General features: G+C 32.7%; 9 protein-coding genes and 1 non-coding gene across 10 annotated transcripts; 7 read left to right on the top strand and 3 right to left on the bottom strand.

Annotated features, from left to right (window-relative positions):
* Window positions 1–156: 156 nt before the first annotated feature.
* PPL_00339 (Ras family protein) lies at window positions 157–934 on the top strand (the record flags this gene model as incomplete). The annotated part of the gene is made up of 3 exons (XM_020571371.1): window positions 157–200; window positions 319–607; window positions 704–934. 3 exons carry the CDS (start codon window positions 157–159, stop codon window positions 932–934), a joined length of 564 nt encoding a protein of 187 aa, XP_020438645.1.
* Window positions 935–1,682: 748 nt separating this feature from the next.
* Window positions 1,683–2,675, bottom strand: PPL_00340 (DNA-binding domain-containing protein; the record flags this gene model as incomplete). Its single annotated transcript, XM_020571372.1, has 1 exon — window positions 1,683–2,675. The coding sequence occupies one exon, from the start codon at window positions 2,673–2,675 to the stop codon at window positions 1,683–1,685; it is 993 nt and encodes a 330-aa protein (XP_020438646.1).
* A 2,118-nt stretch (window positions 2,676–4,793) lies between these two features.
* On the top strand, window positions 4,794–5,696 carry PPL_00341 (uncharacterized protein; the record flags this gene model as incomplete). The annotated part of the gene is made up of 3 exons (XM_020571373.1): window positions 4,794–4,856; window positions 5,325–5,409; window positions 5,692–5,696. 3 exons carry the CDS (start codon window positions 4,794–4,796, stop codon window positions 5,694–5,696), a joined length of 153 nt encoding a protein of 50 aa, XP_020438647.1.
* Window positions 5,697–9,692: 3,996 nt separating this feature from the next.
* PPL_00342 (uncharacterized protein) lies at window positions 9,693–10,694 on the top strand (the record flags this gene model as incomplete). Its single annotated transcript, XM_020571374.1, has 1 exon — window positions 9,693–10,694. One exon carries the CDS (start codon window positions 9,693–9,695, stop codon window positions 10,692–10,694), a length of 1,002 nt encoding a protein of 333 aa, XP_020438648.1.
* A 91-nt stretch (window positions 10,695–10,785) lies between these two features.
* exoc2 (SEC5 family protein) lies at window positions 10,786–14,407 on the bottom strand (the record flags this gene model as incomplete). Its single annotated transcript, XM_020571375.1, has 10 exons — window positions 10,786–10,862; window positions 10,954–11,404; window positions 11,491–11,757; window positions 11,845–12,302; window positions 12,449–12,922; window positions 13,016–13,322; window positions 13,414–13,559; window positions 13,651–13,940; window positions 14,027–14,261; window positions 14,374–14,407. The coding sequence occupies 10 exons, from the start codon at window positions 14,405–14,407 to the stop codon at window positions 10,786–10,788; spliced, it is 2,739 nt and encodes a 912-aa protein (XP_020438649.1).
* A 649-nt stretch (window positions 14,408–15,056) lies between these two features.
* On the top strand, window positions 15,057–16,204 carry PPL_00344 (VIT1/CCC1 transporter family protein; the record flags this gene model as incomplete). Its single annotated transcript, XM_020571376.1, has 2 exons — window positions 15,057–15,409; window positions 15,478–16,204. 2 exons carry the CDS (start codon window positions 15,057–15,059, stop codon window positions 16,202–16,204), a joined length of 1,080 nt encoding a protein of 359 aa, XP_020438650.1.
* A 1,291-nt stretch (window positions 16,205–17,495) lies between these two features.
* PPL_00345 (uncharacterized protein) lies at window positions 17,496–19,266 on the top strand (the record flags this gene model as incomplete). The annotated part of the gene is made up of 2 exons (XM_020571377.1): window positions 17,496–17,888; window positions 18,085–19,266. 2 exons carry the CDS (start codon window positions 17,496–17,498, stop codon window positions 19,264–19,266), a joined length of 1,575 nt encoding a protein of 524 aa, XP_020438651.1.
* A 124-nt stretch (window positions 19,267–19,390) lies between these two features.
* Window positions 19,391–21,373, bottom strand: mccB (methylcrotonyl-CoA carboxylase; the record flags this gene model as incomplete). Its single annotated transcript, XM_020571378.1, has 3 exons — window positions 19,391–20,804; window positions 20,898–21,121; window positions 21,272–21,373. The coding sequence occupies 3 exons, from the start codon at window positions 21,371–21,373 to the stop codon at window positions 19,391–19,393; spliced, it is 1,740 nt and encodes a 579-aa protein (XP_020438652.1).
* Window positions 21,374–22,458: 1,085 nt separating this feature from the next.
* abcB1 (ABC transporter ATP-binding protein) lies at window positions 22,459–27,947 on the top strand (the record flags this gene model as incomplete). Its single annotated transcript, XM_020571379.1, has 7 exons — window positions 22,459–23,955; window positions 24,031–25,003; window positions 25,231–25,265; window positions 25,785–25,869; window positions 26,361–26,483; window positions 27,254–27,371; window positions 27,734–27,947. The coding sequence occupies 7 exons, from the start codon at window positions 22,459–22,461 to the stop codon at window positions 27,945–27,947; spliced, it is 3,045 nt and encodes a 1,014-aa protein (XP_020438653.1).
* On the top strand, window positions 26,626–26,696 carry PPL_00348. The gene has a single exon. It is a non-coding gene; the product is annotated as a tRNA-Pro (tRNA).
* Window positions 27,948–27,965: the final 18 nt, after the last annotated feature.

Genomic DNA, 27,965 nt, shown 5'->3' on the forward strand with positions numbered 1-27,965 from the left:
TGATTATTTGGATTTCTTATTACTTTCAACTTCAAAAAGTAGATAGATAGATAGATAAAATAATTATAACCAATAATAATAATATAAATAAAATTAAAGTATATTAGTTTTTTGTTTTTCTTTTTTTTCACATAAAAATTAAATAATAATAAAACTATGACTGAGTACAAATTGGTCTGTGTTGGAGGTGGAGGTGTTGGGTAAGTCTTTGTATTTTAAAACTATAATATAAAAAATAATAATAAATTTTATTATTTTTGGGAATTAATTCAAAAATTAATTTAATTTGTTTAAATATATAATTATTAATAATTTTAGTAAATCAGCACTTACGATTCAATTGATTCAAAATCATTTCATTGATGAATATGATCCAACCATTGAAGATAGCTATAGAAAACAAGTGACAATCGATGATGAAACCTGTCTATTAGATATCTTGGATACTGCGGGTCAAGAGGAATATTCAGCAATGCGTGATCAATACATGAGAACCGGTCAAGGTTTTCTATGTGTCTACTCGATCATCTCTAGATCGTCATTTGACGAAATCGCTGCATTCCGTGAACAGATTCTAAGAGTTAAAGATAAAGATAGAGTACCAATGGTAAGTAGTATTCATGTATAAAAATAGTGTATAACATTGAACATTAAAATTCTAATATATAATAATATTATTATTATTATTATTTTTGTTGTTTAGATTTTAGTTGGAAATAAATGTGATTTAGATAATGAAAGACAAGTATCGACTACCGAAGGTCAAGAAATGGCTAAATCCTACTCTTGTCCTTTCATGGAAACTTCAGCAAAGAGCAGAGTGAACGTCGAAGAAGCATTCTATGAATTGGTCAGAGAGATTAGAAAGGATTTGAAAGGTGACAATAAATTGGATAAATCCAAGAAAAAGAAGAAGAATTGTAATTTACTTTAGAAACAAATATCATCATCCCTCAAATACCCACCTACCAACCATCCACAAACAAACCTATCATTTTGTCTGGAACATGTATAAACCAATATATACCACCTATATATATAACAATAACAATAGTAATCACCGTAATAATAAATAAATCAATAAAATCAAACATTATCACCATCTAAAATTTTACATTTTACTTGTTATTTTTACAATAAAATTCAAGAAAAATTCAAAAAAATAAAAAAGAAAATTTTTTTAAAATGATCAGAATTCATGATGATGTTAAACTTCATCATCACATCTATTTTTAGTTTGAGTCATTTTTTTGTTTTTGCTTTTCACTCATGAATTATTTTCTTTTCGATTTTAAGAATTTTAAAAATAGAAAAAAAATAAAAATAAATAAGATTGTAAATTAGCATATTTTTTTTTTGATTTGTTTTACCGAATTAACAATATAAACATATAAAGATTGATTTTTTTTATTTAAATTTAAATGATTATTTTTTGTACAATTAATTGAAAATTAGGATAATGATCTAATACCCTATTAAAATGGATTTTGGTGATTTTCTGTTGTTTTTTTTCTTTTTGATTTTAAAAAATTGATATTAAGAGGTTTGAAAACAGATCTCCCTCATCGGTCAAGTTGCTGAAGAGAGAATAATATATGTGAAAGCTTCTTTGCTAATTATTTTGTGTTGTTTATGATGATGTTTGATATTGTTGTTGAAGTTGTTGATACTTGGTATTACTTTTAAATACTACGAAGATTCCAACGATTCTTGAAATTTTCTAACCAACCAGAAGATGCCTTGAAACTGTTGTTTCCAAGTTGATTTGAGAATTGGAGTGCAATGTTCTTGATGGTTTCACCGTTGACCACTTCACCTGGGTTCTTTTGCTTGTACTCTTCGATTCTGCTGATGATGACTCGCTCTTGTTCCTCAGAGAACGAAGCCTTTGGACCCTTGTGAAGTTTCTTGAGGTTCTTCTTTTGGAAGGCACGGTACTTGTCGGCATTCGAGTGCCATCTGGAGATGATTGATCTTGAGATCTCGTACTTGTCGACGACGAATGCCATACCAAACTTGTCCTTCTCGGCGAGGATCTCGAGCTTCTTTGAGACTTCGTAGGACTTACGAGCCTTCTTGATGCTGTTTTCCTTCTTTGGAACTACTTGGCTTGACTCGTTGGCCTTTGAGCTCGATGGTGACGAAGGCGAGAACATTGGTGAAAGTGGTGGTGAAGAGATTGGTGTTCTTGGTGAAAAAGCAGCGGCTCTCGGTGACCTTGGTGAGATCGGTGAAATCGGTGAAAAGGTGACTGGTGAGTGTGGGAAGTATGGTGAGGATTCGAATGAACAGGAAATTTCGGAAAGAGAGTCGAGTGGTGATAGTGCAGTGTCAAAGTTTGTGAAATGATGATTATATGAGTTGTTGAAATGATTATAATTTGGATTTAACTTGTTGCTATTACTTAAATTATTTACTATATTAAACTTATCATTATTATTATTATTAAACTCATTATTATTATTAAAATTATTATTATTATTATTATTATTTGAAAGATCGTTTAAAAAAGATTTGGTTGGTGTTGTTGAAGATGATTGACATGATGATTGCTGTTGCTGCTGGTTACACGTGCTAGTTACTACTATATCTGTTTTGCAATTAGATATACTACTATTATTACTACAACCGATGTTGGATGTAGAAGTTGGATTCAAAATAAATGATAAATGCATTTTTCTCTGTATGTATGTATATATATGTAAAAAAAATTACTATATAAATATTATTACTATATTTATATAATTTGTTTATAGAAATAAATAATTAATTATGATTAGTTGTCGGTCAGAAGATCTGAGTATAAATAAATTTTAAATTGAAGTTGCTTAATATATTTGTGATTGTCGAAAAGTAAAAACTTTATAAAAAAATAAAATTTTTAAAAATTAAAATTATTGGAACAAATGTGAGAATTCAAGTTGAAAAAAAAAATGTGTGGTGTGGGGGTATAATTTTTGGTGATTTTTTTGGTTTTGGAGGATGAACACAATGACTCAATTAATGTTTTTGTAAAAAGTTGGGAATTTTTGGTCGGATAGAAACAAGAATGAAAAAAACACTTCAAGAAATGTGCAGAACAAAACAACTTTGCTTTTAGTGGAATAAACAACCAAGAATAAATTTGTTAGTTTTTTTCGACAATATTTTTTTTTTTAGGTTTTTTTTTAGGTTTTTGAGTTTAGACAGACAATTGTGTGAAAATTAGGTGAAATATTGAATAAAATTAATTTTTGTTGATTTTTGTTTTTATTTTATTCTTGAACAAACAAAGTGGCACAATGCAAGATTTTGTGAAATGTTGTGGCTTATAGTAAATGATGATTATTAATATATCAGAGATAAATTTATAACTTATAATTATATGTTTGTTTGTTTTGTTTATATAAGTAATAATAATAAAATATTAAATAAATAAGTTTTAATTTTTTTTTAAAAAAATAAATAAATAAATAAATAATTAAATATAATAATAATAATAATAATAATAATAATTTTATAGAAAGATTTTTATACAAATTTAGTTTTTAGGTTTATGTGATTGATATGAAAATGTGATTTTATAAAAGTGATAGATAAGATAGATAAAGACTATAGTATAACTACAACTAATTTGGTTGTTGTTGCAAGTGATTAAAGAGTTGGATTTTGACAAACAAAGTGGAATTAGAAAAGTGGTGTTTTTGTTTGTTTATTTGTGAATAGTCGAAAATAAGAATAAATAATGATATTATTGTTTTTGTTGTGATTAAAGTGTTTTTAAATTAGTTTATAATTATATAATTATTAATAAATAGAGAAATATAATAAATTAAATAAGTAACTACGGTTGTTGTTGTTGCTGTTGTTGTTGCAAGTTGAAGTAACAAGTGACAAACAACTACAAATAGTAAATATTTTGGATGGTTGGTTTTTTGGTGTTAAATATGTTTTGTCTGTTCACTCTATTTATAACTAATCTTTTTCTGGCGTTATTATTATTATTATTAAAATAAATAAATAACAAAAAATAAATATTTTAAATATTCTGTTGTTGCTTTATTTTGCTTGATTAGTGATTATTTAATATTGTTGACAACAAGCAATAATTTAGACAAGAACACGGGTGGAAACAGTACGGGGTACAATGTTTTTTTTTTTCTTTTTGTTTGACAGTAAAGTAAATTTACTTTGGTGTTTGGAATTATATAAACTTGATATCGAAATCACCAATAAATATATGTATTTATATATTTTATAGAACTTGTTTGGTGCTAATGAATTGTTATCGTATAGAGGTGGTTCGTTTTAAAGAAAACAAAATTTAGAAGTTTACAAGTATTTGGTTGTTTGTTTGTTGCTGTTGCTTTGTTTTTCACTATAGTGTGTGAGTTCAGCTGATAGATAATTCACTCTTTTCTTTGTTCTACTTTTTCTCTTTATCACAAAACACACTCTTTCTACTTTAACACTCACACTCACATATAGATCGTAATAGTGATATGGGAACGTGGTGGAACAGGTGTTAATGACAAAAAAAAAAAAAGATAGTGTATAAAGAAAATAAGTAAACTGTTGTTTCACACACTCACTTTTATGTTTTTTTTTCTTTGTTATTGCATATGGGGGAAAAGTCGTTGTTGTTAAAGATATAATTAATGAAATATATATATATATATATATATATATGTTGATTCTGGAGGGTGATAGTGTCGTGGTGGATTGTATATGGTGTGGCTGTGGTACTGTGTGGTTGGTTGGTGTTTGACAATAGAAAAGAATTAAAAAGTGTAAGACGAGTGATGATTAATAAAATGGATATATTTATTGCTGTTGTTGACAGTGTTACCACCGTTGTAGTTAAGTTACTTTTATATGTATGTGTTTTTGCTTTTTTGGAATATCAAATTTATAAAATCACAAGTTTAAATAAAACAACAAATAGAATTGAGAGATTTCAATACAACCAAATAAACTATATGGAAATGGAGTGAGAATGTATTGAGATTAGTCAGGAGGTAGTGAATCTATCTATCTCACACTCTCTATGTGTGTGTGTGTGTGTGTGTTTGAGTTAAAGTTTGATAACCCGCAAAACACATACAATAATAATTATAACAATAACACACACAGATCAAAAAATTAAAAAATAAAAGGGTGGTAACTTTCACACCTATTTTTTATACCAAACACAAACTTAAACAAGCCAAATAAATGACTTTGATATTTTAATAATTTCAATGTTGTTTGATTTGATATTGATTGAAAGTATAAATTTGGAAGGAATGTGTGATTCATTCATGAATACATACCTGTTTGCCTGGAAACAGTCACTTTTAGATTAGATGAACCAACAATTTACAGTTGAAGATTCCTGTGTAATTGGTTGTGTTGTTATTGTTATTGTTGCTGCTGTTGTTGTTGCAAGTAGTAAAATAGTATAATAGGAACTCTAATATTGTGTGCTTGAAAGTTGACAGTATTGCTATTGTTATTGTTGACTTTTGAAAATAAATAAAATAAATAAAATAAATAAATTGTTTTGTTGTTGTTTTGATTGAAAGTAAATAGGTAGGTTGATTAAAAGCAAAGTTAACTTAAGTTAGTAATTTATTTTTAATAATAAAAAATTGATTTTATATAAAAGGGTGGTGAAGAAAAGAGAGTAGGAAGAAAAAAATATTAAAAAAAAAACAAATTTATTATTATTAGTTTAATTTCATCAAACAGCAACATCAGCACTGACACAATATATGTATTATTTATTTATATCACGACAATCATCACACACCTATAATTATACATAATGTAAATAATTAACACCAAAACAAGACCACACTCTGATGAACCACACCAACAAAACCACACACTTTTATGTGTGAAAAAAAAATAACACATCAGTGAAAAGAGTTGATGATCATGTTTGAAATCAAAAATTTGCTTTTTTTTTTTTAATCTTTAATCTGACAAGGTTGGTTTTTTAATTATGATTGTCTGTGAGTAGACAAAACACTCTCTGAAGTATGTCAATGATTCATCAACCTCTGACACACTCACACATTGCTTGCAAAGCCAACAAACACAATTTTTTTTTTTTCTGGTTGCTTATAGTGTATTCGAATAACAGAGTTGAGAAAATAGAGAGATTAAAATAACTAACCAACTACAATGTCGATTTTGATTGTATAAAGCATACAAAAGACAAAAAAAAAAAGAACAATACCAATAGAACACACACTTAAACAAACATTACATCTATCTTTCTTTTGCTTTTAAAATAAAAGAGGTTTATTACCATAAGCATTACATATTATTGGTTGATTGATCTATAATGGCTGTTATTTTTTGTTTGTTTATTATTAGATAGCACTGATTATAATTTTAGATCATTGTTATGTCTGTCTTTATTGTTGTTTCTTTTTTTTACTATATATGGTAAAGATTTTTACAAGTGATAATTCAAAAAAATATATAGTAGTGGAAACAACACACACTTAAGAGTGGCACCAAACACAATAGTATTAGTCATAGATGCTTTTGTGTGTAAAAATACAACTGTCTATCAACTATAACCAAAAAAAGTAAAATTGTAAACTAGTAGTTTGAAATTGAACACACACAACTGACTTTGGTGAATGTGTGTCAAAGTGAGAGAGAAGAGAGAGAAAATTCAAAGGATAAAGCTATAAAAAAAAATATTAAATTAAAATTAAATAGATAGGATAGATGTTAAAGAGTTGGTTTATTACAACTTATTATTTTAAAATAATTTCACAACCCTAATGATGGCGATGATTTGTGTGTTGGTTGTCCGGTATACCAAAATGGAAATTGGAAATGAGATAATAATATAGGAATGTATGTTGTTATAAAAGTTATTTTTGTTTTGTGTGTGAGAGTGTGAGTGTGTGGTTACAACGTTTTGTTATTGTTTAATGTTTACCAATATTAAGGTGTAATTATATTAGCGTGGTGGTAGTAGCGGTATGCTGATATTATTGATTTTATCTTGTTATTGATATTAATATATATATATATTTATTTTGACTATAGTCTGATTTAAATGTTGCAATAGTGCTTATATATATAGAAAATAATTGCAATAAGCAAGCAGAGGGTTGGCAATAACAATAACACGCATATTGCTGTTGTTGTTGTTGATTATAATGAATGGAGAGTTGGAATTTCCAACAATCGATAGTTGTTAATTTCCTTAAAAACAAGAATTCAAATTTGAAAATCTATTTTTATCTGTGTTTGATGCTTATGTATTTGAAATTAACTTACCTTTTAGATACTGATATTTTTTCTGATTGATTAATAATAATTGGGTGGTTATTTATTATTTAAATATTTATTTTTAACTTTATTTATATATTTTTTTACAAAAAATTTCAAACTATTTAATACCAGTAATTTAATCTAAGTGAATTGGATTTTCAATTAATCGATGCTATTTTTGAGGAGTATAGGAAGCAAATGTTGATTTTGAAAGTTTAGGTTTTGGGTATGTGGGTGGGTTGCCTTATATATATAGTAAATATTATGACTGTGCAAAACAACTTGAATGACTCAATTCATACAACACACAATTAAATAAAATTAATTAAAAATTAAAAATAATAATTACTTTTTTTTTTTTTAATTAATGAAAACAAAAAATGATGCTGAAATTTATGTTCAATTATATGATTGAATTCCCTGGTCGCTACTCTTTAAAAATAAAAAAAATAAAAATTACACTAGTTTGGCGTGAATGAGGTTCTTTGAAGTGAAAAAATCACCTATTTTTTTTTTTAATTTTAAGGTGTGGGGGTGATTGGTTCTGTCATGTGATGTCATTGGTATTAATGTTCTTGATGATGTAAGAAATAACTTTAAAAAATGAAAATATTCAATTTAAAAATAGTTTTTAGATATTTGTAAAAAAAAGGGTGGAAATATTTTTAAAATCATAAAATATCCAAGCTGTTATTAATTTTTAATGAAATTTCTCAATTTTTTGATAATGGAATTTGGTGATGGTAAGACTTCCACGCGGAATTCAATTCCACCGACAAAACAACTAGTTAATCTTTTATTCGATCGAATATACCCATGGTTTTTGATTGTGCTTATACAATTCTGTTGATCTCCAAACAATTGATTCCGCAATCTAAATCCAATGTTCTAAACGGTTTGAATAATACTAGTAAAAGTCTATAGACTAATACTATTTACTTTTCTTTATCTTTTCTTTTATTTTATTTCAAAGTATCTTTGTTATGATGTCATGGTAATCTTTATTAAGAAACTTAATCAAAAGTGTAAAAATAGTAATATAGTTCTTTTTTTTTTCTTTTGAAGGATAACAAACAAACAAAAGAACTAGCACTATGATATACTATTAGACTTTTTATTTAATCATACTATATCTATCATAGTACTGATATAGATATACTATTTTAACTCATTGTATTAATAGATTTTTGTAGAGTTTAAAATGAAATAGATAAAAGTGTTGAAATAGTAACACAGTAAATAAGAAGAGATACATTGCTGAAGTTACACAAAATGACCCAATATAAGTGTTGCTTATGAGAAAATGAAAATTGTGGTGATAGATGTGGTGCGATCAAAAACTAATCGTATTTACACTACTATATTAAAATTGTGTGAATCGCAGTAATCTTAATATATCTGTGTTTGATTTCAACTTTAATTAAAACAAAATTTAAAGAACAATTCTAAAATAGATAGATATAAATAAATCAATTAATTACTATTGTATTTCTAAAAAGTTTAGAGGTGGTTTTTTTTTTTTTTTTTTTTGATTGAATGAGGCATTCAGTTACACTATCATTACGACAAAAGGTATAAAGATTTTTAAAGTATTAATATGCAAAAATAATTATAATAATGATGGGGGAAATTTTCATCGGAGCTGTACATTTTTATTCGTACACAACGCAGTAATGATTGAAGATCATTCCTTTATGTGTTGTTTTTTTTTTGATTTTTTTTTTGACTGTGTGGAGCTAAATTACTAACACTGGGTGTTAAAAAAGTTTTTTTTTGGCATCTGTGTTGTGTTGAAGTGATGTGATTGATTTTTTTATCAAAGTCCATGGACTCCTTCATAGAGGTGCCATATCAAAGAGTTTCTTTGTTTGGAGTGCAAACAATGCATTTAATATTTTTTAAGTAACTTAAAATATTTGTTGGGCCAACACGATCCCCCCCCACACAATGAGATTGATTCCGATTGGTCTTAAGTAATCGAAATAAAAAAAAGTTATTCACGATGTATTAGGAGTTGCAATTATTAATGCAATGACCAAACCTCTCACAAATCTTTTTGTGTTGATACACCACCCTTTAAACACCACACCAAACAGAGTGAAATTTAATAATTTACCAATTAAAAATTAGAGTTCTAATTTATGGACATTTGTTGGTTGGATATGAGCATCTAATTGATATACTACCTTGATTTCTCTTTTTCTTATTTCTCTTTTTCTTAATTACCAAACTATTTATAACTGTTGATGATGAGGGATTAATTATTTTTGTCCTCTACTCTTTTTTATTTAATTTTCTGTAATATTACATATAATTTTTTGTAAATATATAAATATATAAAAATATATTTTTTAAATAACTTTACTATATAAATATTTCTTTTTTTTTTTTTTTTTTTGTACATACACATAAATATATATATAATTAAAATAATGAAAAAACAAGTAACAACACCCAATACATCCGAACAAAAAAGGGATAACAGATCTTATGTTAATCCTATGGATGAACAAGAATGGAATGAAATTACAAATGCCAAAGGTACCTTTGGAGTTGTCGCTCCAACCCAAGTAGAAACACATGAGCCAGGAAAGAGACTGTATCCAGATTCATGGGAGATGAATTTCTGGAATCGATATTTCGGATGGTTCTTGTTTGGTAACAACGTGATTGGACGTGCCATTGGATTCATTTTTGTCACACCACTGACCAACCTGACAGGTCTATCACTTTACTATCAGCTATACTTGAATGAAATCTTCCACACTCATTTCATGACCAGATTAGCTCATTTCGTTCTGATGCCACTTATCAATTTCTTCTTGATGGTATTCCTCTGTCAATTCAATTTCTCAGAACAATACCTGTGGATCAATGCTGGAACAGCTATGACCGTTTACCTAATGCTCTGGTACCTGGTTTGGGGACTCACTCAGAATGCAACTTTTCTCGGTCTGTTCATGGCTCCTGCACTCTCCCTGTTATGTTTGTCTGCCAATCTTTTCTACAACTTCTTCCGTCATGACGATGGTCAGAGCCAAGCCTTCTACGACTCCACCGTTATCTACACCAACCCACTTCTCTGGGTAATTTTTTGTGGTATGTTGCAGAGTGGTAGCCACTCATTCGAACCAAAACTTCCACCAAGAGTAAACCATACTCAAGATCGTTGGGTTGGTCTCCACGACTTTATCGAGAGGGGATTCAAACAACACCGTGGATTCCAGACCATCGGTACATTAGTTGCAGCCTTCCTCTTTGGTACCATGGACGAGATCATTGCTTCACCAAGATTATTCCCATTGAACGTACTCAAGGTAACCTACATGCTCGGATACAAACCAGAACAATGGGCACAAATTCAATTGCTAGCCAAGAAATCAATGGAATTTGGTAATCCTGCTTTAGATTATATTGGTCAAGCTCAAGCATAAAAAAACAATATATAATAATATAATAATATAATATAATAAACTTTTGTACATATTTACTTTACTTTTAAAAAATACTATACTTTATTTTATATTATTTTTGCTTTAAACTATCATTCAAACATAAGAAAATCAAAGAAGATTTCTCACAAGTATTTCTTACAATTAAATCTAAATTAGTATTAACAGGTTTATCTGGATATAAAGTGTGGTTAGTTAGTAATAATTAACTTTAAATGTTAATGGTTTATAATAATCTTACCATCAGGTATCTTCTTCATAGACGTAATATATCTTCTAATTGAAGTGGATAGCTTGGTGGTCTTCTCGTTGGAGTAAGGAGAGAGTACTCTTTCGATGAACGCTACATCCAAGAGCAGTTGAGCTTGTCCGCATTGCGATACGTAGAGTGGATCTAGCTTTTCAAAGTTGTACTGTAGTGCAACCAAGAGATATTCGAATATTCTCATGATAATACCACTGGTTACATCTATAGAGTTGATGGTCTTCATCACTTCGTTGTGAATGAACACAATCTTTGTCAAGATGATCATAGTGAACGAACTGACCTTGGTCGGTGCATTCTTGCTACACCAATTGATTCCAGAATACAATATTCCCTTTGACACCAAATCACTAAACTCTAAATTCTTCTCTTGCACATACTTTTCAAAGATCATCTTTTCCAACACACCTAGTTTCTCAATTACTTTCTAAAGAAGGCGAGTGTTTATAATTATAATATTATTAGTAATCATCATGATGATTCACTTATTTGTTGTTATCTTTATTAACTTACCTTTATTCTTTGTGACATTGGTTGATGGAATAATAATACATAGTAGTCACGTAGTTGAATGGCAGTCTTTGATACAACCGTTGAACAATTTGAAAGTGAGAGCAATACCTTCTTTGTTTCGCTAATCTGTTCAACTGGTTCTTCATCTTCATCAGTCTTTGATTTATCGATTGCACCGTTATTCGATTCGAAAACAAGATGATGTAGACAATCACCGAATGATTCTATTGCTTCACATAATGCTTTCTCAACATGTTTAAGTAATGCCTAAATATATAGATATAATTGTTGTAGATTAAGATATTAATAAATAGTATTATGATGATTGATATTGATATTGTGATATAAACTTACAGGATTGGTTGCTAATACAGATAGTTGAGTAAGTGACGACTTGATGGTATTGAAGAATTCATCGAGTAGTCTGGTGGTAACCATGCCATCTACTTGGTTGGCAGAGATGATCATGTTTTGTGCATCGTCGTTGATCGCCCAGTCTTCGAGGAGATAAAGGAACGACACCTCACCGATCATCTCCGAGCAGATTCTGCTAACAAAGTGGAGGGTGAGTGACTCTACCAGTTGACGTATAGCATCGAGGTAGCTGTCAGGCATGCCAAGACCAACCAACATCTCCAAACACTTGATAACCTCATTGACATTCTCCACCATATTGGATGTCATATCGCTCGACAAATCCTCAGCCGACAAGTCGTCGTTGAAGAACAGATCCTCCACTTTGCCCGAGTACAACTGTAGCAAGTCAATTACCAACTTTCTGAAATTCTCTTCGTTCATCGCCGATGTTGCTGCTGAATATTGTTTCTTGTGTGACTTGAACGAGCTATTAACATCCTTTTGAATAACATGTATACCATCAGAGTTTTTCTAAACAACATTAACAAGTTAAGTTAGTTAATATGTAACAACACAATAACAATAACAACAATAATAATACATACGGAATACTCTTCAGTTATCTTTTTAAATAAGAATTTATGTTTCTTATCTGTTATCTTTTTGTAGAGTTTGTAGGGAGATGCATCCGGTTCCAATTCCACTAGCTTGATACGAGTGATAGAGTCACCTTTTCCTTTCTTCTCTGAGAGTTTGTACATACGATACTCTGACGCAGAGTCTGGGAATCTCTTCATACACATTGCAATGAGATCTTTGATCTTCTTGTCGTCGGTGACACTGTACGAAGAGAACGATTCATCGAGGTAGTGTACTACCACCGTAATACTCTTGGCTTCCTTCACCTTGGCAGTGGGCAACAACTGATTCTGCTTGTTACTCTTCAAACTGACATCGGGATCCTTAATATCGAAACGACCCTCTACATATGCCTTTCCCATCTTATAAAGATTAGGAATATTCGATAGCAACAATATAGATAATCTTTGTATTCTTTTATGATGTGGTAATGATTCTAAACATAAAACAAAAACATTAGTAAACAAAATACAATGTGTATCAATCAATGTTGTTGTTGTTGTTGTTGTTGTTGCTTATTAAAACTTACTATCTTCATGACATTGTTTTATCAATGTAATGATTGCTTTATGTTTGTTTGATAGACAATACCAACATGGATCACCTATCATTGCCCATTCACCTTTGCCATTGCCAATCTCCATTAAGACTCTGATTGCCTTCTTGAGATGATCTGGCTTTGCATGTGGATCTCTCAACGAAGAATACAACTGACCTCTAAAATCCTCCATGATTCTCTCGATATCCAACAAAACCTTTTGAAATACCTTCTTATTGTTGGTTGTAATCATATTCTTTGCTGTCTTATAATTATGAATGATCTTATCAAATTCACCCTAAAAACAAATACAATTACAATACAATTACATTAGTTATCTTAATTCTTTTTCTCCACTTGACAATCAATTTGTTAGTTAAACTAATTACCTGTTTAATATTCTCAACAATCTTTCCTGGTAGTTTAAAAATGAGTTTAAACTTGTTTAGCAGTGCCAATACCTTACGAATTCTATCTGCTTCTTGTTTTCCATGTAACAATGGATTATATACGAGTGATGATTTATCAATGATTTCTTAATAATAGAAGAATAAAGAGAGATCATATCATTAGTATAAATGTGCTATAATTATTATACAAATCTATAAATATATATATATATATACTTGTAAATGAACCAGTCATATCTTGTAACATAGAACTAGATGATATCAGAGTGTATACTTCATCTACGGTATCTTTACACTTTACAAAGTGTTCAAAGTTATCCTTTACCAACAGTTTAATCTCTAGATCCTTCGATGTCGATTCCTCTTTCAACTTGCTCAATCCAACCGATAGCTCTGTAAACTTTGTCTGTGAATGTATCTCTGATAGGAAAACCACTGGATCAAACTGTTCAGACTCCAATGATATCAAATGACTCTTTACATTGAATGATTTTCTTGGTGGTATTCTAATGATTCATGAATTGTATCATCATCATAAGTTATTATCAAATATTATTGAATAGATTAGATTGATATAATATAACAAACATACTTTAAAATTCCTAGAGGATCTTTGAATGCATTTTCATCGATTTGAATGGTTGTGGTTGGTGAGGTTGGTGTTGATGCAGTGGTCGAGGGTAGTGCACCACCCGATGCATTTACAACGGGTGTATCATTGGTCGGTACTATAAAGAATGCATTCTCATCGACTAAGAACTCTTGCCAACCATCCTTTAGTTTATTCCACGATATTGGTTCTGTATCTTCCTCTGAATCTGTATAATCTATAAATGATAAATATTTACATCAAAAAAAAAAAGATCATCTCTAATTAATACTCTAAAACCTATATTCTTTCCCAACTACTGATTGTTATTTATCAATATAATATTATACCATCATAATCAGATGAATCATCAGAACTTGACATATTATAAGCTTGTTATGTGTATAGTCAAAATTTACTTTTATCTCTATACTTTAATTAAAAAAAAAAAAAAACTTTTAGAACATTTAGTTTTTTCATAATCTCGATCAAAATGAAATCAATTGAATATAGATCATTTAATTAATTGAAAAGTATCTTGGTAAATATTAAAAAAATAGAAATAAAATATAATATTAAATAATTGTAAATTTCATACAAATACTACTATTCAATCTCAGATTTATTATTAATTTCTATTTTATATTTATTTTAATAATAAAAGAACAAATTTGTAACTTCATTTACTTTCAATTAAATTCTACTTGTTACCATTGTCACCATATATAAGATATTTTCACATTCATCGGGTAGAACACGGTGATGAATTCTGTTGTCACAAACTTAGTGTTGAAAATTCTTTTTATCTTTTTGTCAACCTTGAACCAAAATTTTTAAAAAAAATCAAACACTAAGATTTTAAAAATAAATATTAATTTTCATTTTTTTTTTTCTTCATACTTTTACAAGAAGAGAGTGTAATAGCTGCTATCTAGATAGAAAGGTGGGAGTCAAAAGAGTGTAAAACATTTAGATAAGAAAGATATATATATATAGAATCGATACATAGTATAATATAGTTAGTATAGATAGAATGTCATCACCAGATTACCAAGCCATTAATAGTGGTGCGAACGATGGTGCCATTATCAACAATGATAGCAGTAGATTGGAAGATATAAACGATGACGATGAAGAACAAGAGAGATTGTATCTTTCAACAGATTCATCATGTCCTACTTCTGCAGAGTTAATGTCGGTAACAACCAACTTGCCAGAGGTAGACAACAAGATCCAACTGATGAGCGACTCTGACAGTATCGGATCACCAAACTCACAGACTCCACTCACAACCGCCACAACCTCGAGAAGAAAACAAATAAAATCAGACATCAACGAAACATTAACAAAGATAAAATCAATCAACAAAGAAGATTTGAAATTAGAGTAAGTTGCTATAACAACAAAAAACTAACTAGCTAACTAACTATAACGATAAATCAATCAATTAATAGCACTGGAAAATATATTAAAAGTATTGTATATGGTGGAATGGATGGTTTGGTAAGTATTTTTGTGAGTGTGGCTGTGGTTGCCACTGGACAGGCATCGATTGGTTTGCTACTGTCAATCGCATTCGCCAAGTTGGTGGCCGGTGCCATTTCTATGGGTATGGGAGACTACCTTGGAACTCAGGCGGATGTCGACTTTGCCAAGGGTGAACGCCAGCGTGAGTCGTGGGAGGTAGAGTACTATCCAGAGGGCGAGAAGAAGGAGATGGTCGAAATCTATGTATCCAAGGGAATACCACTGGAGATTGCTACTGAGGTAGTGGATATTCTCGCCAAGAATCAAAAGGGATTCGTCGATATCATGATGGTCGAGGAGCTCGGTATCATGCCGGACACCGAGAACGAAGTCGCCTGGAAGAATGGTCTCGTCAACTTTGTGTCGTTCCTCATCTTTGGAATCATCCCGATGTTGCCATACTTTGTGTTGTTGATCGTCGCCAAGACCGACGGACTCAACTTGGAGCACGGAAACAACCCAACATTCTACACTGTCATTGCACTCACCGTTGTAACACTCTTCCTCATGGGTGTCTTCCAAGCAAAGACAACCGACTCCAACTGGATCAAAAAAGGTTTAATCACTGTAATTCTCGGTGTAATTGGTGCATTCTCTGGTTATATCACCGTGGAGATCGTTAGATTGATAGATCCAACCATCGACATTAATTAATCACTTTGCAACCAATCATTTCATTATTTTATCATCATCATTTCATCAATGTAATATTCTAAAGTTTATATAATAAACAATTATTTATTTATTTTAATAATAAATCATGGTCATCAGAGACTATCTTATCTAAACATATCTAGATACATCCGTTTCTGCTACTCATAAAAATGGAAAAAAATGTCAATATCTTGGAAATAAGTTTCAAAATAACTTACAATAAAATAAACTATATCAAACATAATATACTGGATCTTTTACTAATAAAATAAAATATTATTTATTTAAATGATGGAACAAAGGAATTTACCAGGTTTGTACAACATAAATACAAAAAAAATTAATTCTAAATCTTTAACTTTCACAACCAACTATCCAGCTAGGGAGTTACAATCTCAAGAAAGATTATTAGGTACTTCGAAAATAACAAATGGATATATAGGACGATTATCTTTGCAAAAAAACTTAGAATATAGGCGGTGCCAATTTGGTTTCTGAAGGCCAACCTGAACTCTTGGGTTTGGAGTCAATGATTTGGTTACGCTTCAATCTGGACCTTTTCAACTCCAAGTATTCAATCATTGGTTCACCAATCAACTTAGAGACAACAAATCCAAAACCTGGTTTCAAATATTTAGGCATTGATCAAATATTACATACATAGTTTAGGACTTTGTTCCATCATTTAAATAATGTTATTTCAACAATCTTTATTTGTAGTCTCAAAAAAAACATTTTTATTTTATTATACAAATAGATGAGATGTGCTTGAATTGAGGCATTGGAGGAAGTTGTCAAGTATCGATTCTTTGAAATGGATATCGAGTAGTAGAATTCATCATCTTGAGTGAAGAAATCATACGTATAAATATCGTCGTTCTTTCTAAAGACATGTGATCTTACTATCTTATTCATCAGATTTAATGTGAAATATTTGAACTGATAAACATTTGAGTTGTTCGCTCGGTACTTTCACCGTATCTGATGAACATGATCGATTCATAATTAAAAAACAATGGTGATTTGATCAATGAATATTCACTTTCACTCGATTGATGTGTCCATTAGTAACAGCATTAGTTGTTATTTCTATTGTTACTGTCGTCGTCGTTATTATCCTATAAAAATTAACAAAATAATTTACATATGTTTGATTAAGTAAACTTTAAAATAATAATCATGGCAGAAGTGCAAAAAACACGAGTAAAGATTGATTGCATTCTATTTTTTTTCACCATTTTTAAAAAAATAAAAAATACAACACCAGAATAATTTAATAGATTAGATATAGATGTCAGAAGAAGATGAAAAGTTAATGCCACCTCCTTCGCTACCTGTGAAGGCAACGAATGGGAATGATAGTAGCAAATTGATGCCACCTCCACCGCCACCACCTGGATTCTCTAATCAGAAGATTGGTGATAGTAATCTTATGCCACCACCACCATCAATACCAACCAAACAACAACAACAACAACAACAACAGAAAGAGAAAGAACAACAACCATTACCACCGATGCCAGACTTGATCTATAAAGCACCTGAATGGAGTTGTGATCCTACGGTGAACTATCAATTGGAAGTCATCAAGAGTGGAACGATACTCGAGGTTTTAGATATCTTTACGAAGCAACATTACTTGGTTGGAAGACTACCTATTTGTGATATAATGATGGATCATCCTGTATGTGTCTATAACATTAGTTGTTTATAAACAACAACAACAATAACATATAACTAGTTACTAACTGATGATGATTAATCATCAAAAACAACAAAAGAGTATTAGTAGACAACATGCTGTTATACAACATGGCGAAGAAGGTCAATTGTTTTTATATGATTTGAATAGTACACATGGATCGTTTATCAATAAGAAGAGATGTCCTCCTAACACTCATAATCCTCTGAGGAGTGGTGATGTCCTTAGATTTGGTGAATCAACAAGATTGTATGTCATAGTTGGTGGTCAAGTAATGGAGAGTGACGATAGATTAGAATTAGAGAAACAAAAACAGAAACAACAACAACAACAAGATTCAACTACCACTGATAAATCAAAGGCATTCATTCAGCTGTTTACATCATCATCAAAGAGAAATACAGATCAACAAAAAGAGATTAGAGAGTTGAGAAATCATGGCTGGGGACAAGATGATAGATATGATGCTAAAGAAGAGTATGATGACGATGATAATAATAATAATAGTAGTAAAGATGAATTAGATAATAATGTAAATAATGCTAAGGTTGTGAATGGTGAACAACAACAACAAGATGATGATGATTCAGACATAGAGAATGATGAATTCTATAATAGAACAGATCAATTAAAAGATAAATGGATGAAAGATATAAAGAATGAAAGTTATCAGAGTATATTGGAGAGAAAGGATTTGCTGTTAAAGGAGAAAGATGATATTGTACAGAGATTTAAAGAGGTTACTACACAACAAAAGAAAGACAACGATAAACAACAAGATGATGAAGATGAATTGGATAAGTTCATGCAACAAAACGATGAATCATTAAAGAAGACAACGCAACAAGAGCTAACCAGTAAGATGATAGAAACCGACAAAAAACTAGCATACATTGAACAGATTTTAAGAAAGATACCAGAGTATAGAAAGAAATTACAACAAGAGAAATTACAACAACAACAACAACAAAAACAAAAACAGCAACAACAAGATAATAATAATAATAATAATAGTAATCAAATATCAACTTCAATAACATCTTCAAGTACAATATCAACAGAAGCAACACAATCAACAACAACAACAAAATTAGATATATTTAATAATGGTCTTGAAGAAAAAGAAGATAAACCAAGAGAATTAATAACATTAAGTGATGATATTCCACAAGAGTATCTATCGAAATCACCTGTTGTTACTAGTAAAAAGAGAGTGGTTGACTCTACACCTAATGAAACAGCAGCAGAAAGATCAAAAAGAATAAGAGATGATTTAAAACAAAAACAAGAAGAGGAATTCGTTGATTTAATCGAACGTGAAAATCAAATGAATCAACAATCAAATAAATATGGTTATTAAACAACAATCATCAAACATTATATTTATAAATATTATTGTTATTTTGAAATTGTTATAGTTTTATTATTATTATTATTACTATATTATTATTATAGGTAGGTAGTTATCTATTTTATTATTGAAATTACATACGGAATACACCGAAACCATCAGATGGTGGATTTATTGGTTGATTCAAACATGCGCTCAAACTGAGTGCTACGACTTGACGTGTATCGACTGGGTTGATGACACCGTCGTCCCAGCAACGTGCCGACGAGTAGTATGGCGATCCTTCGACTTCGTACTTGTCAGAGATTGGCTTCTTGAAGGCTGCTTCCTCCTCGGGTGCCCATTGCTTACCTTCCTTTGCCATGTTGTCCTTCTGGATCTGTGCCAAAACAGAGGCAGCTTGCTCACCACCCATCACAGAGATTCTGGCGTTTGGCCACATGTACATGAAACGTGGACTGTACGAACGACCGCACATACCATAGTTACCGGCACCGAAACTACCTCCGATGATAACGGTGATCTTTGGTACACGTGCGGTTGCCACTGCCATAACCATCTTGGCACCGTCCTTGGCGATACCACGAGCCTCATACGACTTTCCTACCATGAAACCGGTGATGTTCTGGAGGAACAACAATGGGATACCACGCTGATTGCACAACTCGATGAAATGTGCACCTTTCACTGCGGACTCACTGAACAAGATACCGTTGTTCGCGATAATACCAACGGGCATACCGTGGATGTGTGCGAAACCGGTCACCAGCGTCGTACCGTAGAGCTCTTTGAATTCGTCGAAACGACTTCCGTCGACAATACGCGAAATCACCTTACGAACATCGAATGTCTTTCTCAAGTCGGATGGAACGATACCCGAGAGTTCGGAAGCCGGGAACAATGGCTCCTCGACGGGCTTGATGACGACCGACGGTTGTTTCTTACGGTTGAGATTCGAGACGATACGACGAGTGATAGCGAGCGCTTCTTGGTCGTTACGCGCGTAGTGGTCGGTTACACCGGAGGTACGACAGTGGAGATCGGCTCCTCCGAGTTCCTCGGCGGTGACGACTTCACCGGTGGCCGCTTTGACCAGTGGTGGACCACCCAAAAAGATGGTTCCAGTCGATTTGACGATTACGGATTCGTCGGCCATCGCTGGCACGTAGGCACCACCGGCTGTGCAAGAACCCATGACGACGGCGATCTGGGGGATACGCTTGGCAGACATGTTTGCCTGATTGAAAAAGATTCTTCCAAAGTGATCACGATCGGGGAATACGTCGGCCTGACGCGGTAGATTGGCACCTCCAGAGTCGACCAAGTAGATGCATGGCAAATTGTTCTCTTGGGCAATCTCTTGTGCACGCAAATGCTTCTTTACAGTGATTGGGAAGTAGGTACCTCCCTTGACAGTCGAGTCGTTCGCAACGATAATACATTCCTGTCCTTCCACTCTACCGATACCTGTAATGATACCACCGGCTGGTACATCTTCTCCATACATATTGAATCCTGCTAATTGTGAAAATTCCAAAAATGGTGAACTATAATTATAATATTGATGATGATGATGATAATGATGATTTGATTAATTTGAGTGTTATTTTGAAATGCTTATACAAATTTAAATGATTTACCCTGGATCAATGAGTGAATCGATACGTTGACGAGCCAACATCTTTCCTCTTGAGACATGACGTTCATTCAGTTTTGGACCACCACCCAACTTGATTTTATCGATGTTCTTATTGAGTTGTTCGATGCTCTCATTCATTCTAGTCATGTTTTCTTTGAACTCTACTGAGTTCTTATCGACTGATCCATCGATAATATGCATCAATTTATCTGTATGATATGATCTCTATAAATAAAAAAATAGTCAATATTATTTTCAAGCTTATAACAATCCATCTATTCATTCTCCTCTTATCAAATATTTGATGATTGTTATTATTATTGTTGTTGTTGTTATTGTTTGTTGGTTTGTTGATGAATGATTTTTAAAACATACAGTTCCAATGTTTGCCAATGAAGTAGACATACGAATACCATTGTTGAATCTCAATAATGAGGAAGTTGGAGTCACCAACTTTCTAGAGAATGATGATAACATTGTATAAATGAATTACACAATTTAATATATAATTAGAAAAATGATGTATTAAAATTAAATAGAGTAAATTTAAAAAATCAGTGGACGATCAGTGATCATTTTTTTTTTTTTTTTTTTTGCAAAACACAAGCACAAGGGAACTTCATTTGTGCACTTTTTTTTTGGAAATTTCAGCTCCGATAATACAGTTTCAAAAAATGCGAAACTGTTTATATATGTTGTTATAATTTACAATTTACTTTTAAAAAATGTTTAAAATAACACAATATTTTATATTTTAAATGATTATTTTTTTCTAAAAATAAAATGTTAAAACAAAACAATAATAAAATTATCTATTTATTTATTATCAATAGATTTAATAGAAATTTAAATGAAATCTTTCTTTTTGTTAATATTAAGTAGGAGGAATAAAAAAAAGTAGATGAACAACAACATTATTAAGGAATATGACGAAAAAAGAAAAAATCTAAAAAAAGTGATCCGACGATTAATTATGTCACACATTTTTTTTAATTTTAATTAATTTCAAAAAAAATTTCTATTTATGTTATGTATTAGATGTTTTTGGGTAATGAGGTTACATCAGGTGTGACCTTTCAAGTTTTCGATGAACCTATTGTCGCAAACATTTTAATCATAATTAATTAAATTTGCAAAGCTCAATGCTAGGAAATCATTATTACCTTATTAATTCTTAATGATTCACTGACACATCAAACCTAGCAACTAATTAGGTTTGAGTTCTTTACTAAAAAACAAAACAAAAAATAACAAAGATCCAAAAATACAAATTATTTATTATAAATTTAAATCATTTTTATTATTATACCAAAATCAAATATATTATTTATATACAAATACATATTACTTTAAAATATTTATTATAGTTATTGTAGTTTTAGTTTTTGTTTTGTTTTGTTTTGTTTAGTTTCAGTTCATTAATATAATCATATCATAAATCACTATATTATTTATCTTTGCTTTTGACAAAACACTACACTTAAGTGTTGTTTGTATTTATATATATTTGCAGATAAATAACCAAAAATAGTTAGTGTTCGTCCAAAATAAAAACTAAAAAAATGTCAAATAGAAGTGAAAGGAAAAGATTGTTGGATGATAATAATGAAGATGCTGCTGGCGGTGATAGAGATGTAGAGAGTCAGGTGTTGTTACATCCTGTTAATAGTAAAGAACCACTGCGTAGAGTTGCTGGTGGTAGTAATGATGATAATGGTGGAATCTATGAGGACGGTCTGTCCGTGGTAGAAAAACAGCGACAAAAGTCAACTCTCTATATGCTGCGGCTTGCCAGTGTAGTTTTACTCGTTGGTTACGTACTCTCCACCAACCTGTTGTTCTTTATTGGCAATCGTGTTGTGTTCTACCCGAATCCGATCAGTCCGACACCGACTACCTCGCCAACACCCACCGCGTCACCAAACAACACGAGCGTACTCGACCAATTCAATATAAAGTATTTCTTTTATTTCTCGACGTTCGATGTGCTGCTACTCAGCTATGTACTCGCTATTTTCTGGACGGTATGTCTCTTCCTCACTGGCTATCTCTACCAGTTGTCAACGATTGCCATGTCGGTACTCGGTTTGATCTACATCATCATAAAGTCTGCTTTCGCCATACCGATGCTAACTAAAACACCGGGATCTATTGACCCGTCAATACTCCCAGTGAATTCCCCGATTTTGACACGTGACGACGCTCGTGAGATGACGCTGGCGTGCATTGCCAACTCGATCGGTCTCATCGTCTTGTATCTTGCGCTCAATGCTTATCCACTGTTGGTTGCTCGTGTCGAGCACAAGATAGAGATGGCCAAGGAGAAGAAGAAACTGGAGGATGCCGAAGCAATGGATTCCTCCATCAACAAAGCAGCGAAGCGTCCAACCCGTATAAACAACTCCAACGCCAAGCGTCTAGCAAAGCTCTCAAAGCCCGAGCTACCACTGATTCTCTGCGGTATGATTGCGCTGATCTTCTCGTCGTTCTCCTCGCTTGCCATTCCCGCTTTCTTTGGTCAGATCGTGCAGGTGCTTTCGGCATCGCGTGACATCAATACACTCAACAACTCGACGCTGGCATTGGTCATTATCTTCCTGATCGGTAGTTTAAGTACTTCGATACGTGCGTATCTCTTCACGCTGGCCGGTCAGCGTTTCGTTGCGAGAATGAGAAAAGAGTTGTTTGCAGCGATCATCAAGCAGGATGTGGCATTCTTTGATCAGAGCAGAACCGGTGAGTTGGTCAATCGTTTGGCATCGGATACACAAGTACTCCAAAACACAGTGACCGTCAACATCTCAATGGCAGTGAGATACACCATTCAAATCATCGGTGCAATCATCTTACTCTTCATCACCAACTGGCGACTTACACTTGTCATGCTGGCAATCATCCCTATTCTCGCTGTCTCTGCTGTCTTTTACGGAAAGAAAGTAAAGATGCTCGGTAAACAAGTACAAGAGGAACTGGCTAAATCATCTACAACCGGTGAAGAAGTAATTAGTAACATTAGAACTGTAAAAGCATTTGCCAAAGAAGAGAAATTCGTTGCAATCGTAAGTTACCATTTATCAAGATATATAATATTTTATTAATCCTTTATTTATCTATCTATCTATCTATCTATTTAGTATGGAAAAGATGTACATCAAAGTTATTTAATTGGTAAAAAGTTGGCGTTGGCAGGTGGAATTTTCTCGGGTGGTGTATTTTTAGTGGCACAACTCGCAATTGTGCTGATTGTTTATGTTGGTGCCAAACAAGTGTTGAATGGCGACACAACCACTGGTAACCTCACTTCATTCCTTTTGTATACATTGTCGGTGGCGATGGCACTTGCTTTCGTCAGTAGTTTGTTTGGTGATTTCATGCAGGCCGTCGGTGCATCCGATCGTATCTTTGAGTTGATGGACAAGGTTCCATCGATTCCAATCACCGGTGGTGATATTCTACCGAACCCAGTCGGTGAAATCGAGCTTAAAGATGTAAACTTTACCTATCCAACCAGAGGAACACAAGTGTTGACAACGATCAACTTGAAGATCCAGACTGGAACGGTTACTGCGCTGGTCGGACCGTCCGGTGGTGGAAAGTCAACTATTGTTTCGTTGATAGAACGATTCTACGATCCAAATTCCGGTGTGATTACACTGGACGGTGTCGATATTAAAAGACTCGATCCACGTTGGTATCGTAGTATTATTGGTTTCGTCAGTCAGGAGCCACTCTTGTTTGCTGGTACCATCAAGGAGAATATTAGTTTTGGTGTGGAGAATGCCAGTATGGACGACATTAGAGCTGCTGCCGAGAAGGCGAATGCTCATCAGTTTATTGGCGCATTCGAGAGTACCTATGATACTGTGGTGGGTGAGCGTGGAGTCCGTTTGTCCGGTGGACAGAAACAACGTATTGCTATCGCTCGTGCTTTGCTTTTGAATCCAAAGGTATTGCTGTTGGATGAGGCCACCAGTGCTCTCGATGCCGAAAGTGAGTATCTTGTTAAGGAGGCAATCGATAGATTGATGCACAACAGAACCGTCTTGGTTATTGCCCATCGTCTATCGACCGTTGTCAACGCCAACTCTGTCATGGTGGTCAACCAAGGTATCATCGAAGAAAGAGGTACTCACGAAGAGTTGATCCAAAATGAAAATGGAATCTATTATAATCTTGTCAAGAGACAGCTAAAGTCAAACGAATAACTATTGGATTTATATAAAATCAAATAATATCAATAAAATTAATCTGTTTAATTGTAAAGTTACAAATCATTAAGATTTAGGAAGATCAAGATGATATATGAGATTTGAGAGTTTGATTTAATTCTAAAGAAGAAATCTGGGAATCTTTAAACACCTGTAGAGTTGTATATTTATTGTGTGCCAAAATCTAAATGATCAATGATGGGTTAATGTGATCTTAGAGGTTTTTTTTTATTTTATTCGATTTATGGTTACAAGCAAGAGCCAGTTTTGTTTTGAGTTTTATCTATTTAATACTTTGGGGAACAGAGTATGAAATAGATTTTTTTTTTTTTTTTTTGAAGTATTCTCATATCTTGAAGAATACTCAAATGGATTTTATTTTTAATTGTTTATTTGCTGAGGTGGGATGGCGTTGGGATGTTCCAGGTGATACCAGATGAGTTTGAAGTCGTCTAGCTTCTTCAGCCATTTTGATTGATATGCTTGAATGTTTCAGTTGTTACGACCGAAGTCTTGTTTTAATTTCTGATTAGTTTGTGGTATTCTAGTTTAGCTAGTCTGTTAATGTTGTTGGTTGTTGCGTGATAGAAGGTGGTGGGTGTGATGGGGGAGTTGTGAGCAAGTTTGCAGTGAAGAATCCAGACCTGGTGTAGTACGATAGCAATTACGTTTTGATGTAGCTCGTTTTTGCTTGTCATCTTGAGGATGTCCAGCTCCCAGTCGAGGTGTCCCCTGTAAATTTGTGTATGATCCGTTTTATGATAGGTTTGTAGGTGTTAAGTATTTTGCATTTGAAGAGGTGGTGCTCGGTGATCTTGATCGGTGGGAGACCTGTGAATACGAATGGTAAGCAGTGTATACAGAAGGTGAGGTCGATCTTAGAGAGCGGTAGACATCTAGCGAAGAGTTTGAAGAGTGTGTCTCGCCCTTTTTGGTCTTTGATCTTGGCTATGGTGGTGAAGGTTTCCGGGAGGGAGAATCCTTTGCTTATGAGGATTTCCTCTCCTTTTGTGGTTGGGGTTGGTTTTTTGTCAGAGTTCATTCGTATGAATGTTCTGTAAATAATTTTGAGTGGGATTATTGTGTTGGGTGTTTCTGTGATTGGTTGGTTGAGGTGGGGGTTGTGTCCATGCTCGTTGGCAAGCTTTTTCCAAGCGTTTTGGCATTTGGTGAACAAGGGAGATGGTGACATGTGCCCAATGAGGTAGTTTCGCCAGAGGATGAGCTTGTCGTGGTTGGAATTGTCTTTGATTGAGAGGAAGTGGTTATAGACCCATGCTTTTTGAGCGAGTTCTCTTACTGGCATGTTCCAGAGGCCAATGCCTCCTTCTTCCCAGCTGAGAGAAGCTCTTTCGATTCGCATCCGGCTTTTGTATTTGGTGTCTGTGTCTAGATTGCTGTTTGTGGAGAAGATGAACCAGTTTGTGAGTGATTGGAGCGTGGTGTTGTTTTGTGGAGGGAATCGGTCTATGTTATGGTGGAGAAATAGATAGTTAAAAATAAGAAATGAACTTCACCAGAGGCTCCATAGTTGAATGGTACAATACTACCTTTGGGTGGTAGTGGTCTGGGTTCGATTCCCGGTGGAGCCCAATTTATATTTATAAAAAACCTTACTGCATGCGGTAAGCATACTTTTAAAAAAGATTCAACTTGTAGAAAAGTGTAGAAAAGTAGCCGAAATTCCGATAAAATCTCAATGAAATTTGGCGGAAATTTCGAATCTTCCAAACTGACATTCTAAGTCTGGAAAACCATGACGATTCCATTTTAGGTTCCAACCGAAATCCATCCAGTCATTATGGATTACGGGAAACTATAAATATACCAAACAAATCCCTAAGTCGATATTCATATTCATATTCATTTATAACATATATTAATATCGAGTTAAGGTTTGTATTAAATAAAAATATTCATATTCATATTCATTTATAACATATATTAATATCGAGTTAAGTTTATTATTTCTTTTCTACATATCTTTCCAACCTTTTGTTAAAGCTGTACTACTCTCTTAGTAATACTACTTTACAAAAAAAGTAACAAAAAACTAATAATCCCTGTTTATATGAAAGAATTAATTATTTAAGAGATAAGTTTTATATTAATTTATAACTTACTTTTGGTATATATATTTTGCAATAAGCTCTACCAAACCTTCCAAATCGCCTGGTCCCGATGGCGTTACTGGACTGTTCTACACAACTCTTTGGTTCTCCAATCTCAGTTCCTGCATATATCCAAGGTCAAAGTGCCTATGCTACGTAACAGCATATTCCGGCTGTACTCTCACACCTTCCCCATGAACCACAAGCGCACTGGTCATGTCTGTGAGTTCTGTGGTAACACCTTAACTGAACTCTGCAACCCACATGAGCGTTTCTTCTTCAAATTCAGGAATGTAGTTTCACAGCAGTTCCTTTCCTTTATCAAACATATACCACAAGTACTGTAACTATAGATTTCGCAATTGGAAGCACTCGTGCATCTAGTTCGACGGTCCTATTCGTACTACTGTCCACTTCACCCACCTTACTGCTGCTATCGTACATTCGTTATGGCAGGCGCTGTCCTGTGAACTGTTTGGTGATGGTACCCATTACAAGCTGGAAAATACCGTCAAAAGAGCAGTCACCCATTACACCAAATTAATCGATGCCAATTACCACAAGCTTAACTTCACAATCGCTAATTCTATCTCCCAAGGAATCACTGTCGATTGCTCTGCAATGACACGTAAATTTAAATCTGATTGGAATCTAAATCCTTCCAACTACGTGCCACCACTTTATACTGTTGTTCACCAACACTTAACTACTGTTAGATCTATTCTATCCTAATACTACTAAACTTATTAA

Source organism: Heterostelium album, assembly GCF_000004825.1.
Source record: "Heterostelium album PN500 unplaced genomic scaffold PPL_scaffold1, whole genome shotgun sequence".
Lineage (NCBI taxonomy): Eukaryota > Evosea > Eumycetozoa > Acytosteliales > Acytosteliaceae > Heterostelium > Heterostelium album.